At 42.4% G+C, this 17,473-nt stretch overlaps 1 protein-coding gene across 1 annotated transcript in view; it reads left to right on the forward strand.

Moving 5' to 3' along the window:
- Window positions 1-596: 596 nt before the first annotated feature.
- TRANK1 (tetratricopeptide repeat and ankyrin repeat containing 1) overlaps window positions 597-17,473 on the forward strand; it is a 76,280-nt gene continuing 59,403 nt past the window's right edge. The window contains exons 1-4 of the mRNA XM_090050282.1: window positions 597-725; window positions 1,576-1,648; window positions 4,974-5,021; window positions 12,037-12,175. Of these exons, the coding sequence (XP_089906408.1) occupies window positions 5,003-5,021; window positions 12,037-12,175 (158 nt within the window). The 5' untranslated portion in view covers window positions 597-725; window positions 1,576-1,648; window positions 4,974-5,002. The remainder of the gene's footprint in view (window positions 726-1,575; window positions 1,649-4,973; window positions 5,022-12,036; window positions 12,176-17,473) is intronic.

Below are 17,473 nucleotides of genomic sequence, written 5' to 3' on the forward strand. Positions count from 1 at the left end.
CTGGGTGGGCCAGAAACCACCTTTTATTCTGCTGGTGTCCTTGTCTACCCATGCCCTTAGCCCCACGTGGCTGCAACTGACACCCCCAAAAATCAAGCGGTTCAAAGCCAGGCTCCAAAATTTGATGAAGCAGAACTCCATTGTCAAGTCCACGTGGCTCTAGCACCTGGCAAGTGTCCTCCCTTCCAGACCCCTGGGTCTGGGGCTTCAGGTACCCTCCAGATGCAGGGTGGCCTCCTAGGTGCAAGCACCAGGCTCGGAGGCTCATACATTCCCTTGGCTTGCTTGATCTTGGGCAAAAGGCCGAGCCCTACTGGGCTCTTGGAAGAGCACCGACACCTAGCACAGGAGCGCAGCCAGCAGCGCCGCGAAGGGTCGGGCCGGGCAGTCTCCTCAGGCTCTGGCTCCTGTGAGCGCCCAGCCGCGCTGCCCCGGCGCTGAGGCGCGTTTCTAGGGAGGATGAGGTGAGGTGCAAGGGCGGCCGGGCGCGTGTAGCCGGCAGGAAGGAGCGACGGGAGATCGTAGCGACCAGTTTCGATTCTCCCGAGTCCCAGCGCGTCGACGCCCGACCCCGGCCCCGGCGCTTCCCCGAAATGACGCGGGCTGAGCGGGGCGGGGCGAGGGCCGGCCGGGCCTGGCCTCTGTTTACAGGCGCCCCCGTGAGCGGCCGGTGGGAGTGGCACCAGCGCGGGCCGTGCGGACGGCGGCTCTGGCTCCGGGTACAGGTACGCGCTGCGCGAGAGGGCTGCCCCCCAACACGCACATTCTCTCTCCAGGAGTGAACCTGTGCAGCCACACTGGGGGGGGGGTGTGCGTTTGGGTGTGTGCACGCAGTGTGTTACACTGCTGGAGTGAATTTGCGCACTTGCTAGCTTGATTCCTGTAGTATAACATGCTGGGTGAGCATGCACTCCTGTTGTGCAATGCACCCTGCCTGTCTATGTGTACACGCATAGATTCACTCCTGTAGCATAATGCCCTGCATGCATGCGTACTCCTACATGTACACACATGCACACACATATGTAGATTCACACCTGGGAGGTGCATATGTATGTGCTTATGCATGCAGTGTTAAACTAGAGGAGTGAATCTATGTGCGCGCGCACACAACCTGCAGAGATTTGCTCCTGTAGTGTCATGTGCGCATGTGTGTGTGTAGTCACTCCTGTAGTGTCACACACCTGTGTAGATTCACTCCAGTAGTGTAATGCACCGTGCGTGCAAACACACCAGCATAGATTCACTCTTTCAGTGTAACTACACCCGGCAGTGGTGTGGTTTGTCAGTCTGTGGTGGGGTGAAGGGGAGTCTTAACCTTCTTAGACTTGAGGCACTCAGAAAATGTCAGCTCTTAATTTCTACAGTCAAAAAAATGAGTGAAAACTGCCTAGTATGGATGTCAAAATAGTTTTAAAAAATACTGATTCAACCTCCTCTAGTTATATCGGGGTGGATTTGATTTTTACGTCAAATCTATTTAAATCACTGGTCAGGAAGCCTTGTTACAATCATTGTTTTCTACAAAAAGTGCATTCTTGTTGTTTGATATCCTCTATTCACTTGACTTGAAAGGTTGCGCTTTTAGACAGAGGGAAGGGCTTGACTCCGTGCACACAAACTTGCAGCGAGGCGAGAGGGCCGATGGGTAAGTAATCCAGTCTGTTATCTTTCCTCTCCATATGCTGCTGTTAACAAGGATGTTATCTCTGGGGACAGTTTGAGAATTGACACTAAGCATCACAGAGATGCTCAATTGGATCCTAAACAGCAACATTGGAAGCCTTAGTATAAACAGCTGCCTGGTAATTTTTGTCAAGGACTAGGAATCTTGAGATTTGGTTCACCGCCACTGATGTGTTGACAGTCTTGATTTTGTGCCTTGTTCCCCTCATTTATGAAGTGGGGGATAATGTACTACCTCGTTTTCTAAAATTCTTAGTAGTTTAGAAAAGATAGACGTGTATAAAGTTTTCTAGTACAGTGCGACACTTGCTTATATACATTGCCACCTTTTGCCATTATTATAGGGAGGAAGTAATTTAGAAATTAAAAAGAAAAATCCTGTTTCATTTCCTGTTTCCATTATATATTTTATGATAACAGGACCAAGAATTGTCGCCAGAATAGACATGGGTTTCTTTGGGATCATATCCACTAGCGGTGAGTTCGGTTGAAGAGGGGCAGGAGAGAGAATGATGAGCACAGAAAAATCTTTTTAAGAAAACACAGGGAACTATTAGCATGCTATTGTATGAATAGTTACAATGCTAAAATAATCAGATGCACACTTAACTTATGAAATGAACTGGCAGAATTGGAATGCTTTGCATTTTACTAATGTTATTTTTTTTTTTTTTTTTTAGATTTTAAAATACTGTAAGATTTTTCTTAGGGCTTTGCAAGATGTGTTGCAATCTAAACTAGAAGAATGCAGTTTAAATAATCATGGGAAAAGGAAATTGTAACTAATGTTGCTGGATCACTGTTTCCTTCTACCTTTAATTTTAAAGGAAATGATCTGGTACCTTAATTCTTCAGGTAGTCCTTTTGATTTGTCAGTAGAACTCCTTATGGCACATATAAACAGTGCTGCTCAACCTTCTGGCTCTGGGCCAGATAAGTGGTGGGAGGTTGGTCTGTGGGCAGTCCCTTGTGAGGTTGGTCCGTGGGTGTTATCCAGTAGGCTAGCCTGACCTTGCATGCCTGGATCTGGCTCTGTGCTGGCCTTGATCTGGTGTGCAGAGCCATGTTATCTGGCCTGGAGGGCTCCCCATGGGTCTGGAAATTTGAAAGTAGCAGAGCAGCAAATAATGCTTCCATTGTTCTCGACTGCCAAATTTTCCAACACTTGAGGAATTCTTGTGGGCCTTTGACACTGGCTAGGAGTTAAGCACCCTTGCTGTGTAAGGTACTAGTATAGTTGTAGGGCTAGCTACATCCCTGACCTAAGTGTGGTTTCTCTCAGTGCACCCCTTTCCTTTACCCCTCCTGCGATGAAATTCTGTAATTTTCCCACTCAGAGTCTGAATCCTGTGCTTTAGTACCACAGGATCTGGCTGGGAAAACCCACATTGAACTTCCCCTCTGGTGCCTGAGCAGTGAGGAATAGATGCTTCTTAAAACAAGGTGTCAGCTATTGGGTTTCAGTAGTTAGTGAACTGGAGACATTGGAGAACCAGGCTCAATCATTTAACAAATCGGCATAAATAAAAAGGTTATACACAACCAACGGAGAACAATGTTGCAACAGCATAAAGATGCAACCGTTGCTAATTCCAAGCTTGATCTGGTGATGTAAATATTAATTTTCCAGTTGTTTATGACAAATGGAAATGCCCACAGAATCCAGTTGTGTTTTAATACAGATCTTGCACACCTTTTTCCTCATTGAGCTTTTTGTACATAACATTCCAGATGTCAGTACACCATAGAGAGATGAGTGCTAATTGTACCCTGGTACAGAATGTATATTTGCAAGCTTCAATAAGAACATATGTCTTGTTTCTGACAGATATTGCACATGCAAAGAATGGTGGTTACAACAATTTAATTAGTACACTTGTAGAGTAAAGTTTAACAAAAGAACAAAGGAGTCTGAAAGGTTTTTAGTTAGCTTGGTGCACTTAAATCCTTGCATTCCCAGTTACCTTGATCAAGATAGTGTTATGCCTTTACCAAATGCATGTATCTTGTAGAAACAAATATAAAATCATAGAACATTAGGGTTGGAAGGGACCTCAGGAGGTCATCTTAGTCCAACCCCCTGCTCAAAGCACGACCATCCCTAACTAGATCATCCCAGGCAAGGCTTTGTCTACCCAGGCCTTAACCTCCAAGGATGGAGATTCCACAGCCTCTCTAGGTAACCTGTTCCAGTGTTTTACTACCCTTCTAGTGAGAGTTTTTCCTTATATCAAACCTAAACGTCTCTTGCTGCAATATGAGACCATTGCTTCTTGTTCTGTTATCCGCTGAAAACAATGTAGGTTCATTCTCTTTGGAACCACCCTTCAGGTAGTTGAAGGATGTTATTAAATCCCCTCTCAGAGTTCTCTTCTCCAGACTAAATAAGCTCAGCTCTCTCAGCCTGTCCTCAGAAGTCAGGTGGCCAAGCCCTCTCACCATTTTATGTTCCATAGGAATGGACCTTGTTTTAAAACCACTTTGTAAGTGAAGATTCCAAGTCAACACAACATGATTGCAATACAACAAAGTCCTTTTAAAAAAAATATGAACTAGTGGAGATTATTTCCTGTTTTCCATTATAAATGATATTGCCATAACTTTTTTTTTTTCATGATGTACTGTGTCTAGATATTTGCATTAACATTATCCGCTTGGATATCTGAGTTTATCTAGATACTAGATCTAGAGAGAAATGCTAACATAATAGCTTTTTGGTACCTATGTGACAAACCAGCATTTAAACTGATGACTTTCAAACTGTATACTTTGTGTTTGCAACTTGGTCCCTGTGTAAATAATGTAGTCAACCTTAAAGCTATTATAGCAATGCATCTTGTTTAGTATTATTACTGGATTTGATAGTGCATTAACTGACTCACTGCGGTATGATGTTGACACAAAGCATGACAAAGTAATTAAATTCCCTTAGTTTCAGTGCTGACTAAATACTTAAGAAATGAGAAATGAAATGAAACATAATACACCTCACTAGTATACATGCATAAAACATTATTAACAATTTCTCTTCACCAGTATTATTAAAAAATATTTATTTGTACCATGTTCCAGGTTGAGATTTTTCTTTTTCTTTAACAACAAAGGTGACTCATAGTTTCACAGGAAGGGAAATAAAAGGTGTTTTTTCTACCTGCTTTTACTTTAATATTTCTTTATGGTATTTTATTCCTTCCTGTGTGGTTTCTTTGTCTGAAAATGAACTACACATGACATGCTTTATTACTCATTTTTTGTTTTTGTTTCTTTTCTTTTCTTTTTTTTTACAGACCTAGGCTGCCATTGCACTGGACACTAAATGCATAGAATAAAGCATGGTGAGTTTACAATCTAAACAAGTAAAGTTTTGGACAAAGAAAAAATTATCTCATTTTACAGGTGGGTAACTGAGGCACCAAGAATAAGTAATTGGTCTATGCTCAACAGGACAGCTATGTCCAGAACTTGGGTTCTATCTCTCACCCAGAAGATTAACCTTGAGGCCAGGTTTCATTTAAAAATCCCTTCTTTACACTCCTGTTGTTCTGACTTCTATGGGCCAAGCCATTTTACATGCTGGTAATTTCCCAGATAACACTTGGCACTGTTGACATGAGAAATAGCAACTTTTTTGCCAATACTATCTACTGTTATTTTATTGGAAATCTCCCTCCTCCTTCTCCCTAAAATGCTACCTCTAGGTTCTTAAGGTAGTTGTACTTCTCTCCATGCTTGTCTGAAGACAATACATAATAGGTTACCTGCATTGCATCCTAATGTATAAAATCGTGCAACATTTTTTGGAAATGCCAATGAGTGATACATGGGACGTGGTGGTGGTTGTTACTCATCTTTTTGGTAGGCATTCTACAAATCCTGTGTCCTTCTGAAATGCTACTCATCCTCTTTCCCCCGCCTGATCTGCCACATGTCACACACAGGCTGTCCACGTCACTTGTGGCACGCATGCTGCAGGCTGACCACCTGATCTAGAAAGAAGACTATTTATTTAAGCCATGTTTATTTATGCCACGTTGGGTATTTAGTACTACATTTTATTGCCATTGAAATAGTAATTCAGAAGATCCATGGTAGACGAAATAATCATTTTCAGGATTGGGATGTAAAATTACCCAGCTAAAGTTAACTAAATGTTATTTCTGTACAGTAGCACAGAAAGACACGTAAGTTAGATCTGAATGAGCAAGATTGCAAAGCTTAGGCCTGTTAGTGTGGTGCTTCCCCAGGCTGATGATATCTGTGGGTGCCAAGCTAAATTGCCTATATCTGCATAAGCTGTTTAGATATATGTTCCAGGTCTCGCTCTGTACCTGCTGTAGTTCACAATTGTGTGTTGATAGAGGGATTTAATTGCAAAAAGCAGGCAGGCAAACCAATATTTGTTTGTCCCGGGAATGGCCTCCAATTAACTTGCATCACAGATGCACATGACTGTGGGCTTTTTTGTCATGTGCTTCACAGGTACTTAAAGCAGGACAATGGACTTGTACTTCTGTTGCCTCCTGGGACAAAAGGGTTTCTCAGAGAAATGCAGTCTGTTTACAGCCAAGTTCTCCCAAGTTGGATGAAGCCTGAATTATTTTTGTATAAGGCAGTGTAGATTTACCCCGATAGACAGACTAACTAAATTAGGGATGCGTAAATTCCGGTAAGTAGCAGTTTACTCTAGAAAGCTTATGCATCTCTGATTTTAGTTTTTAAGGTGCTAATTTAATATGCTGTAATGCAGTTTAGTCCATTTATGTCATCAGATGCCTATGGCAGATGTCAGCTGTAGCCTGTCAGTTATGTTTTGGGCAAGGCACAGCTAAAAGCATGGAGAAATGTGTTTGGTCTCAAACTCACATTTCACTGTTTCTGTGATTTTATTTATTTATTTAAATGGGTAATCCACCCCATGCTGAGAGGTGTTGTTTCCCCAACAGAAAAGTGGGACCCTTTGGTTACTTCTGGTTGAATATACTGGTTCTGCTTCTACTCATCTGTCCACTGCAAAGTAGGTGCTATGTTCAGTCAAACCATAATTTTGGTTTGCTGGTCCCAAACATGGATGGATGAATGTTTTTAACTTGTTTTGAGATGGAATTATATAATTAAGTATACAGTAAACTTGTTTAATTGAGCTTCAGGGGGAAGTACAACAACACATGTTACATAGTGACTAACAAGCCAGATCTGTTCAGAGGTTTTGTGTGGATAAGTACTGTATTTGCTTGATTAATCCAGGATGAGACTTTCCTTCCTGCTCCCTCTGTTCAATGTGGTGAGGAGAGGGGGGAATAAAGCCTTCTTTTAGAATTAAGTATGGGATGGCTGTAGCCAGGAGCTGTGGGAACAAGCCATATCCCTGGCTGGTCTGGGTGCAGGGGAGTCCCCGAGGCGCTCCCGACTGCTTCTGCTTCATGCTTGCAGGGAGCCTTGCTTGGCTAGAGATAACAATGGCAGTGTGCAGGGTCCTTCCAGTGGCTGCTCCCTGTCTTCCCCTCCCCACTTCCATTCCCCAGCCCTTCCTCTGGCTGGGAGCAGGTACTGGAAGGAGGAACCTGCCTCCTGCTGCTGCTGCTACCCCCAGCTGATACAGGTACGGGGGGATTCCCAGAGCTGCTTCTGGCCTACACTTCAGGGAGCAGCTGTGTAGCAAGCCTGGCTTACCTGCAAGCTACTGCCACTATCCCCAGCTTCCTCCTTCCAGTGCCTGCTCCTGGCCAGCAGGGGAGAAATGGGAAATGGAGGGAGAGCGGGGTGAGGGAGGAAGGAAAGAGCAGACACTGGAAGAAGGAACCTGCATACCACTGCTGCTGTCCTTAGCCAGGTTGGACTCCCTGTGCAGCTGCTGCGTTTAGCATGTTGGGAGCAGTTCTGGTGCCCCCCCTGTGTGGGGAAGAAGTGGGGAACATAATGTCAGGGGGGCAGGTAGTAGGGCAGGTATGGGGGGGCAAGGGGTGGGCATCAGGCTGTTTAGCCTCCTTGCCATTGCTTTCCCCACTGCAGTGATGGTTGTGGTGGTGGGGATTTTAAAATGACCCTCCAATAATTAGATTCTGTGCATGAAAAACTTTATAATAAATTGCATTCAAAGTCACTTTGGATTTAGGTAAATTTGGTACTTAGCTGTCTGAGTCAGATGTATACAGACCTCTTGGATCTACACATTAGGAGCCAGCCCTGCTCCCCCTGAAGTCAGTGGTGAACACTGATGAACGCTATAATTTCATTGATTACACAGTATCTGATTTTGAAAACTCAGTTACAGGTGTTCAGGATGCAGACTTTCTGTTCTTTGAGAAATCCAACATTTTTGGGAAATAAGCAATTCTGATTTGGAATGAAAAGATGAAATTTCAAAACTTTTTTTGCAAAGACAAAGTTCAGGAAACATTTGATTCGGGACCTTCACATATTCCTTTTTGACAGTGTTTCATTTCCACTTCAGCTTTTTAATGTTTTTTTTTTCCCCTGTTCGTGTTGTATTCAAGTACTAATGTTCACACATGCATGTGCACATACAAACATGCACTATTTAATAAACTACATAAACTATTACTACAATGTGACAGTCAAAATACGCATCAATGTAAGCTGTAAACAAAATGTGTCAACATTTTTCTCATTGAAATATTTATTAGAATCTACGCTTTCCCACAACTCATTATGATTTTGACAAAACTGTGTTTTGAGACAAAACTGTTCCATATAATATTTGTTAAAGGAACTTGCAAGAGTTCTCTGCACTTCTCTATATAGACCTTTTTGATGTACTTCATCATTCATTACTACCTCTTTTGAACAGAACTGGGAAGTACAGAAGGTCACAGAAATTTAAAAAGCAAAATGCCTGGAGGTAGTTGGTCAGATTAACGCCAGATAAAGTGTTATTAATGTTGGGGAGGAATTTGGGGGTCAAAACTATACAGAAAGAATATTGAAACTGTAGGGAGAGTAGGCATTATGCCAGCCATGGAGGGTAGGGGAGGTCTAAAAGGGCTCTTCCTCTGCTTCTAGCACCAAAAGCCTAGCTTTTTTTTCCCTTTCACAGCCTTCTTAATTTAGCAATTGGGTTTTTCATTCCTACTCTTCACTTACTATTTTTCTTCCTTTCTTTCTGAACTCATTTCAACTGGTATAAAGCAGTTGCAAGTGTGATCAGACTCAAGTAGGCATCACTCCTCTTATGAAAAAAATAACATTTTTCATTGTGTTTGAACTTGCTTCCCTTGTTTGCATAATATTGACCATGTTTATCACATATAGGCTTCCTTTCTTTCTGTTTGCCTTTATTAGAAAATCAGTAACGGAAATAAACATGTTGCAACCAAAGGTCTTCTGTTATATTGTTGGATAAAATGTTCTCTGTCAGTGGTCGTTTTTTAAATGCTGATTATTATTTTAAATGGGCCCTTTGACAAATATGTAATATTACAATAAACAAGTTTTTTATTTCTGAGCAAAAGCCAAAACCCCACCCTAGGAATTTGCTCCAGCATTAGCCCTTGCAAGAACAACTCCTGCCAAAATCCAGCTTTGATAAATTGAACCACTAGCAACAATCATAAACTGTAACCTGTGCAGAGCGAGTTTGAAGACATGCACACAATCTTCATCAAGAGATCATCTCTAGCTGAAATATTTTGGGATTTATTTTTCTGCGCTGCAATCGTGATTTTTATCCATTCCTCCTGTTAGATAGAGATGCCGATTCCTACGTTTTCTGTTTCAGTCAAAGGACTTCCTGTAATATAGGTAACAATATATTTAAAAATATATTTTACCATAGTTCATGGTGTACAAGTTGAGATTTCAAGCCCAAATATTGACCCTTAAATTCCACCTTGACTTGCACACTGTACCTAGCACACAGCTTCTGGGCAGGGCATACAGTTCTGCTGGCACTTGCGTCACTGGGGGAAGCTGTGCGTGGTGGAGCTGGTTGCCTTCTCTGCTGGGTCACCTCTATCATGCCACTTGCTGGGGCTCTGCTGGTGTGGCTGAGGCAGCACTGGCCCTGGCTTCTGCGTGCAGCATGGCCTGGGCTACGCCAGCCAAGAGCCAAACCCGTCCCGTGCAAGTGATACACCCTGGGCTGTGCCAGCCAAGCACCAAGCCTGACACCAGGTGCTCCAACCCTGCCCCCCCTCCCCCCGGCGTATCCTTCCTGCAGTGAGGGCATGGTACTTTTAATTATTTGCACTGTTTTTATTGCTTTCTATTCATTTTTATATTTCCCCAGCTTGAGAAATGAAACTGAGGTCCCATCTATATCTGTTTCCCTGACACATTTGGCATGGTTTTTTAAAATGTTTTCGAGTCCTATGGAAACTGCAAAATGAAGCTATGCTTCAACTGTGCTGGGACAGTTATCCCTCCTAGAACTGTTGCCTTTCCAGTGTAGCTGGGACCTACTATTAGTTAATTTTGTTTATAGCTATTTTCTTTTTGTTGTTCTTTGACATTAATAAGATTATAAAGATTGGGTCCTAAACACTGAGAGAGGCTTTTGTCTGTAGACAAACAAACAAAAAAAAATGAATCTTGCAATTCCTTGTGGAATTGTCCTGTTTGGTTTTTCCCAGGCACCGTCACCATAGGGCAAGTGTTAATAGGGAGCCCGATTCTTACACTTTTAAGCTGAGCATAATTTTGCTACTGAGCCCAAGTAAGGGGAGAGGGGTGGGACCTTAGTGATTAATAATAATAATAATAAAAAAGAATAGGTCCCTATTGGATCACTAAAAAATTTTAGTGATTTGTTTGTTTGTTTGTTTTTAATTTATTGCTCTACTCAGCACTTGAGATGGTTTTTGAGTCTGTGCCAGTGCTTTAGATAAGATTCTTGAATTTGGTTATTTTGTGTATTACTAAGGTTGCATACATATGTACATCCCCCAGAATGACTTGTTAGTGTTTTCCTGTCATGAAGCTAGCCATTGGTACACAATATGCACTGTTGCACTCTATTTCAGTTAACCTGGCCTTTTCTTGCATCCTTGGGGCTCTACTGTTACCAGTGTTTTCCTTGGTTGTATTTTTGTTTTTCTGTTCTCCCTATACTCAGATTTGCAAGATGGAAATGCTCTGCAATACTTTTGTTTGATTACAGAAGTTCAATCTTGAAAGACAATCCTATGTGAAACTTTCAAAATCACAATTTCTTTCTTTGTGATTTTTTTTTTTTGGGGGGGGGAGGGACTAGTATTTTTCCAGGGTATACTTTGCTATTTTTAATACATTTTTACCAACCTACTAGCTAGCTACCTGTGCGCTTAATTCAGTTAAGCATGGGAAATTTAGTTTCCAATTTTAAATTGCGAATATTCCCTTTTTTAAGGGTTGGCTTTCTGTCAGTGCTACCTTTTTTATCTCCCCTTTGTTTATGTTCAGTGCTCATGTCTTAACTTTACAACAGATTTAACTTCTCAGCATGGAACTTATATGTTTATAAGGCAATATTTTAGGCTGTCATAATATCATATAATACAGTTCTGTATGTAGATTAAAAACATGGGAAAATATGCTTATTATTTCCCATTTCTCAACAAATTTCAATGTATTTGACCAAGTCTAATTGTCCCCAGTGTATGTGTATGCATTTAAATAAATTAGAATCTTATTTAGAAACAAATAAACCTGTCTTCTTTTTTTTCTTTAAATGACAACAATGATCAAAAAGTTTACCAGCCAGAGAACTAAATGTCTTTGCTTGAAGTTGATACAAAACATGAGAAAATGAGACATGAGAAAAGATCAGACGAAAGATTTGGTTCAAAATGGTGTTATGATTCTTAGCTGCAGGGGAGAAGGGAGACAATCTTGTGGTTGTGCTTCTAATGAATGGCCGTGTTAAATCCAAGATGAATGTTTTAGAGTAGTGGTTCTCAACTTCTTTTTTTGATTGGGATCCATCCGTTAAACACAGATGGCACTCTAGGTCCCCTGTGTGTGGGTAGGGGGTGAATGTGTGGGGTCGGGGGAGAGGCATGGAACTCAGCTTCCAATGTTTTTCTTGTTTAAAGGAGGATCTATTTTTAAAGCTTGTTCACAACCCTTTCATATATTCTTATGATCAGCTTTTTGGTCATGACCCATGGGTTGAGAAATGCTGTTTTAGAGACTCCAGAATCAAAGTGAATTGCAGTTGCAAAAGGGTATTTATACTTAATCCTCAGAATGTGGACAACTTCTCCTGAGGTCATAAAAAAAACCAGATCCTTTTATGTATTAAAAAGAAATACTGTTTATATGAGCATTTAATTGTTTTTTCTTTCAGGGGAGGAGGAGAGGCATGGTATACATGGGCTCAGGATTTTGATTTCTCTCTGTTTCCTCTGCTCTCAGCTAACATGGATCCCATGCTATATGCCGAATCTATGAAAAAAGCTGGGAATCAGGCTTTTAAAAATGGGAACTATGCCTTGGCCATCAAGAAGTACGATGAAGCCATCTGTGTGTCCTTCCAGTTATGGCGAATGGGGCTGTAAGTATTCAACTAATGTAGGAGACAGTACGTTTGAACTTGAAAATGAAGTGTCCAAGCTGTCAGAGCACAGCAGAAGGCAAGAGCTCTGGTTTCTGTCCTGGTGATGACTTCCCTGTGTCTCTTGGCTGGCTGCTTAACCTCAACAGTAAAATGCGGATGATGGTGATAATGTAATCTGACTTGTATGTTATGAAGATTAGCTAGCTATTACCTTGCCAACTCTACACAAGTGTTAAGAAATATTGTAAATTTACAAGAAGTTTCAATTTAAACTTTTAACCAAACTGTTTATTTCATAGTTTCATAATTGGTAGGGTTGGAAGGGACCTGAGCAGATCATCAAGTCCGACCCCCTGCCATGGCAGGAAAGACTGTTTGTCTAGCCTCCTCTTAAAGACCCCCAGGGTAGGAACCAGCACCATTTCTCTTGGAAGTTGGTTCCAGATCCTAGCTGTCCTGACCGTGAAGTAGCGCCTCCTGATATCCAGCCAAAGTCTACCCTCTGCCATCTTGTGACCGTTATTCCTGGTCACTCCTGGTAGTGCTCAGGGGAACAGGGACTCCCCCAATGCCTGCTGGTCCCCTCTGACTAGTTTGTAACAGGCCACTAGATCCCCCCCCCTCAGCCTTCTCTTGTGGAGGCTGAACAGGTTCGGGTACCATAGCCTCTCCTTGTAAGGTCTGCCCTGCTGCCCCCGATCATGCAAGTGGCCCTCCTCTGGACCTTCTCCATGTTGTCCACATCCCTCCTGAAGTGCTGCGCCCAGAACTGGATGCAATACTCCAACTGCGGCCTGACCAGTGTCGCATAGAGGGGGAGAATTGTCTATTTTTTTTTTTCCCCCTCTCATTCTGGCTCTTTCTGCTGATGTTGGGCTAGTCTGTGATTTTTCAAGTACTGCTCTGAGAGAGGGGCAGGACTTTAACTGCACTCATGCTGGGAGGGGCTGTACATACCTCAGGAGAAACGCTTTTTCCAGTTACCCTTTTCTGCTGGGTGAATAGAAGGAGTTTTGTTTCTGCTTTTACAAGGTGTAGTAGTCTTTTGTCCTCTTGTCTTAAGCTGTTTTCTTTATTCTTCCACCTTGTGCTTCAGTAAGGACTTTAGAGGCGCAATATAAAGGTAATCTTAAAGGTAGGTATGATAGGGTATTGAGTCTAACGTCTCTGGCTGGCCAGGCTGGGGCATGATAGTCCAATGAACTTCTTTAAAACAAAGATGACCCTGGGCATTTTCATTTTTCTGAATTTGTGTTGCCTCAGTGAGGCTGGTGGTGAAATCAGTAAACCTCAGGCTTCTGTTTTAGTTTTTCAATGATTTTGTTAGGTGAAGTTACCTTTTTGACTCTTTGGAAAGCAAGTCTAAATGTCAAATACTTTCCAGCACATTTAAATAGCTGGGACTGTGTCATTTTGCTGAATATTTTTTCTTCTGTCTAATGGCAACTTGCCACAAAAGCTTTGTCGTGCGTTAATTCTGGAGAGTATAATGTACAAAAATGTATTCGTGGTATGACATTCTCCCTCTCCTCATCATGTTCCCATTTAAAGGATCAGTTTTGCCCAAACAAGAAGTGTCTTAAACAGTGGTGCTTGACCCCTGGCCCATGTGCCAAATCCGGCCCATGAGGCTGTGCTATTCAGTCCATGGAGTTTCTCACAGATCAGGAAACTTGGTGGCAACGTAAACTGCCATGGCTTCCAGAGCCACAGCAATGAATGCTAGCACTGTTCCCCTACCAATTTGTGCACCCACGAGAAGATCTGCAGGCTGGATGACATGGGCCGGTATACTAGACCACGCGGTCACTCAGTGGCCTTTTCCTACATGGAGAACTAGGCTGTGGCCTGTGTTTGGGGCCCGTCTGACTGGATCTGGTACATAGAGCTGAGCCACGCACCAGATCGCATCTGCAGACCACTCTACATGCTGACACAACATGGATTCTGGCCTCATGCTACTCATTGGATGAGCTTAAAGTGTGCGGATATAAATCTGATGACATTCAATACCTAAAAATGCAAGGTACTCCACCTCAGGAGGGTTGGGGGGAACCCACAGCATGCTTATACGCTTGGCAGGGTTACGCTCACTAGCACCACTGCTGAAAGAGACTTGGGGGTCATGATTGACCACAAGATGAACATGAGCCACCAATGTGATGTCACAGCTGGTAAAGCAAACAAAATTCTGGCTTGTACCCATAGATGCTTCTCAAATAGATCTCAGGATGTCATCTTCCCACTGTACTCAGCCTTGGTGAGGCCGCAGCTGGAGTACTGCATCCAATTCTGGGCTCCACAATTCAAGAAGGATGTTGAGAAGCTTGAGAGAGTCCAGAGGAGAGCCACGTGCATGATCAGAGGGAAAGAGAATAATTCTTATGAAGCGAGGCTGAGAGCCATGGGACTCTTCAGCCTGGAAAAGCGCAGGCTCAGGGGTGACCTGGTTGCTGCCTATAAGTACATAAGGGGTGTGCATCAGGATCTGGGGGAATGTCTGTCTGTTCACCAGAGCGCCCTGAGGGATAACAAGGACCAATGGTCCTAAATTCTTCTGAGACCATTTTAGAATGGACGTAAAGAAAAACTTCTTTATTGCCTGAGCCCCAAGCCTTGGAATAGACTCCCTCCAGAAGTGGTGCAGGCATCTACTCTGGACTCATTCAAGAAACATTTGGATGCTTATCTTGCTGGGATCCTTTGACTCTAGCTGACTCCTTGCTCCTGGGGCAGGGTGCTGGACTTGATGATCTTCAAGGTCCCTTCCAGCCCTATTGTCTATGAAATCTGACCTGTGGGGCCAGCAGGTTGAGCATTGCTGGTTTTGTACTCAGAAGCTGCGTATCTCTGCATTTGCTAGCATGTCCTATCTTCTATGATAGTATATCTTCACAAAGCAGTAGCACTGGTTAACTTAAGGTATAAAATGAAAACAGTTTAGCTCAACTGAGGCCACCTCATATGAGGATGCTTTACTTCAGGTTAAGGACCTTATTTCAGTCCATCCTAAACATATTTAAGTCAACTTGAAACAAAATGCTTTTAAAATGAAATAAACCTGTCCACATTGAGGTTTGTATAAGTTATCTGAATCAATTTAAAAAACAATTTTATATAAATCAGTGCAACTTTTTTATGCAAAAGAACCCTTTGATTACAAGTTTTTCTTGTGCACTGGCTTTTATTAGGCCACTGGCAGATCTTAAAAAGAAGGATCTGATGTGCAGTCCCAACAGCTGTGCTTCTTGTCATGCTACTCCTGCTTGGCAGGAGGCACCATTGTGGTGCTGAACATCAGATCCCATCATGCCATGTTGTTGGTGCAGGGGGAGCCTGGGATGACTTACATCATTCCTTCATAAATCTGGTTAAGATACAGTATAACTTTCGGGAAGACATGCAACCCTAGTTTAAAGACTACAAATAATGGTGAAGCTGCCGTGTCCGTAGATAAATTTGTCGATAAATGCTTGGGTTATGGTTAAAAAAATTGCTCCCAATTTCTAATCTGAATCTAGCTTCAGCATCCACCCATCTGACCTTGTTTATGCCTATTTATTAGTTTAAAAATGTTCTACTATCAGAAACCTTTTTTCCCATACGGATACTTTATATATCACGTGCGAGTCAGCTCATAACCTTCTCTTTTAGTCTGTTACTGTGAGGCAGATTTTCCAGGCCTTGAATCATTCTTGTAGCTCTTTTCTGAACTTCCTTTATGAATTGTTGACTTGAAAACTGGACAGAATGTTCCAATGCCTATCTAATGCTATCTAGGTCAATAATAACCCTCATAATTCAACCAGCATAGTTCTACTTGCTATTCAAAACTAACACAAAGCACTGGGATAATTCTTTTAAAACCCTTGGTGCAAGTTGCTTTGATTTCCAGGTTCAAAATAAAAAGCAAAAACATTTAACTTTGCTTGATGGTGGTGGTGCTCAGTAACAAAGCTTCTGTCTCTTGTCGGCTAAGTTTAAGTTTCATAGTTCCTAGGGTTGGAAGGGACCTGAGTAGATCATCTAGTCCAACCCCCCACCATGGCAGGAAATAATACTGGGGTCAAATGACCCCAGCAAGATGTTCATCCAACCTCCTCTTAAAACCCCCCAGGTTAGGAGCCAGCACCACTTGCTTGGAAGTTGGTTCCAGATCCTAGCTGCCCTGACTGTGAAGTAGCGCCTCCTGATATCTAGCCTAAACCTGCCGTCTGCTAGCTTGTGACCGTTATTGCTGGTCACTCCTGGTAGTGCTCAGGGGAACAGTGACTCCCCCAATGCCTGCTGATCCCCCCTGACTAATTTACAACAGGCCACTAGATCCCCCCTCAGCCTTCACTTTTGGAGGCTGAACAGGTTCAGGTCCCGTAGCCTCTCCTCGTAAGGCCTGCCCTGCTGTCCCCTGATCATGCAAGTGGCCCTCCTCTGGACCCTCTCCATGCTGTCAACATCCCTCTTGAAGTGTGGCACCCAGAACTGTTGAATTTCATGTTGTTTAAACTATTATAGTTATTCTCAAACTCTGGTCTGTGGACCCCTAATGGTCCAAGTAATCCTTTAGTGACTCTCAGAATGAAATTGCAAGTGTAGACGTGAGGTATTGAGCAAATAAGAGATTTAGGATCTGTGAAAGTATTTTTGTCTCTAAATGGGGTCTGTAGAGGAAGGGGAGGCATAAACAGAAGAATCACTGATAGATTTTGCTGAAAATCGTAAGCTTTGAGTTCTGTACTCGACTCACCATTAACAATAACTAACCATAGCTATACCTTTAAAACCAAATTGTGTTGACTTTCATTATCAACAAAATCTCTGTGCAGTCTGCTATCCAGTTGTATTTTTTCTATTCTTTTTTTATTTACTAGTTGATTTAATGCTTTCAAACATCCTACTGAATTTAGTAGAATGAAAAATATGCTACCTATCTGTTCCTGAATGCTTGTGTGACACTGCCAGTTCTTTCATGTGCGTCTTGGTCAGGTTTGAATTTTAGGGAGGAAGGATGAAGGTTTTTGTTCTCAAGCCCCAGTATTTGAGGGCTTATTTTCAGGTTTACTTTAAAAACAATTCCAGAGCTTAATATTAATAGAAAATGTACTGAATTATTTATCTCTTCATCAAAATAGGTTTTTTTGTTTTGTTTTAAAAAAATCTGAAAACCAAGTTTTTTCTGGGAAAAAGTGCTCTCTCTCATCATCTTCTTTATCACTTTATAGCTAAGTTTTTAGAAGGGGGAATGTCTGGGATTTATAGTTACTAAAATGGAATAGAACCTCGCCCCCCACAACTGCT

The sequence above is a fragment of the Crocodylus siamensis genome, chromosome 5 (genome assembly GCF_052110815.1).
Source record: "Crocodylus siamensis isolate JL-2025a chromosome 5, ASM5211081v1, whole genome shotgun sequence".
Classification (NCBI taxonomy): Eukaryota; Metazoa; Chordata; order Crocodylia; family Crocodylidae; genus Crocodylus; species Crocodylus siamensis.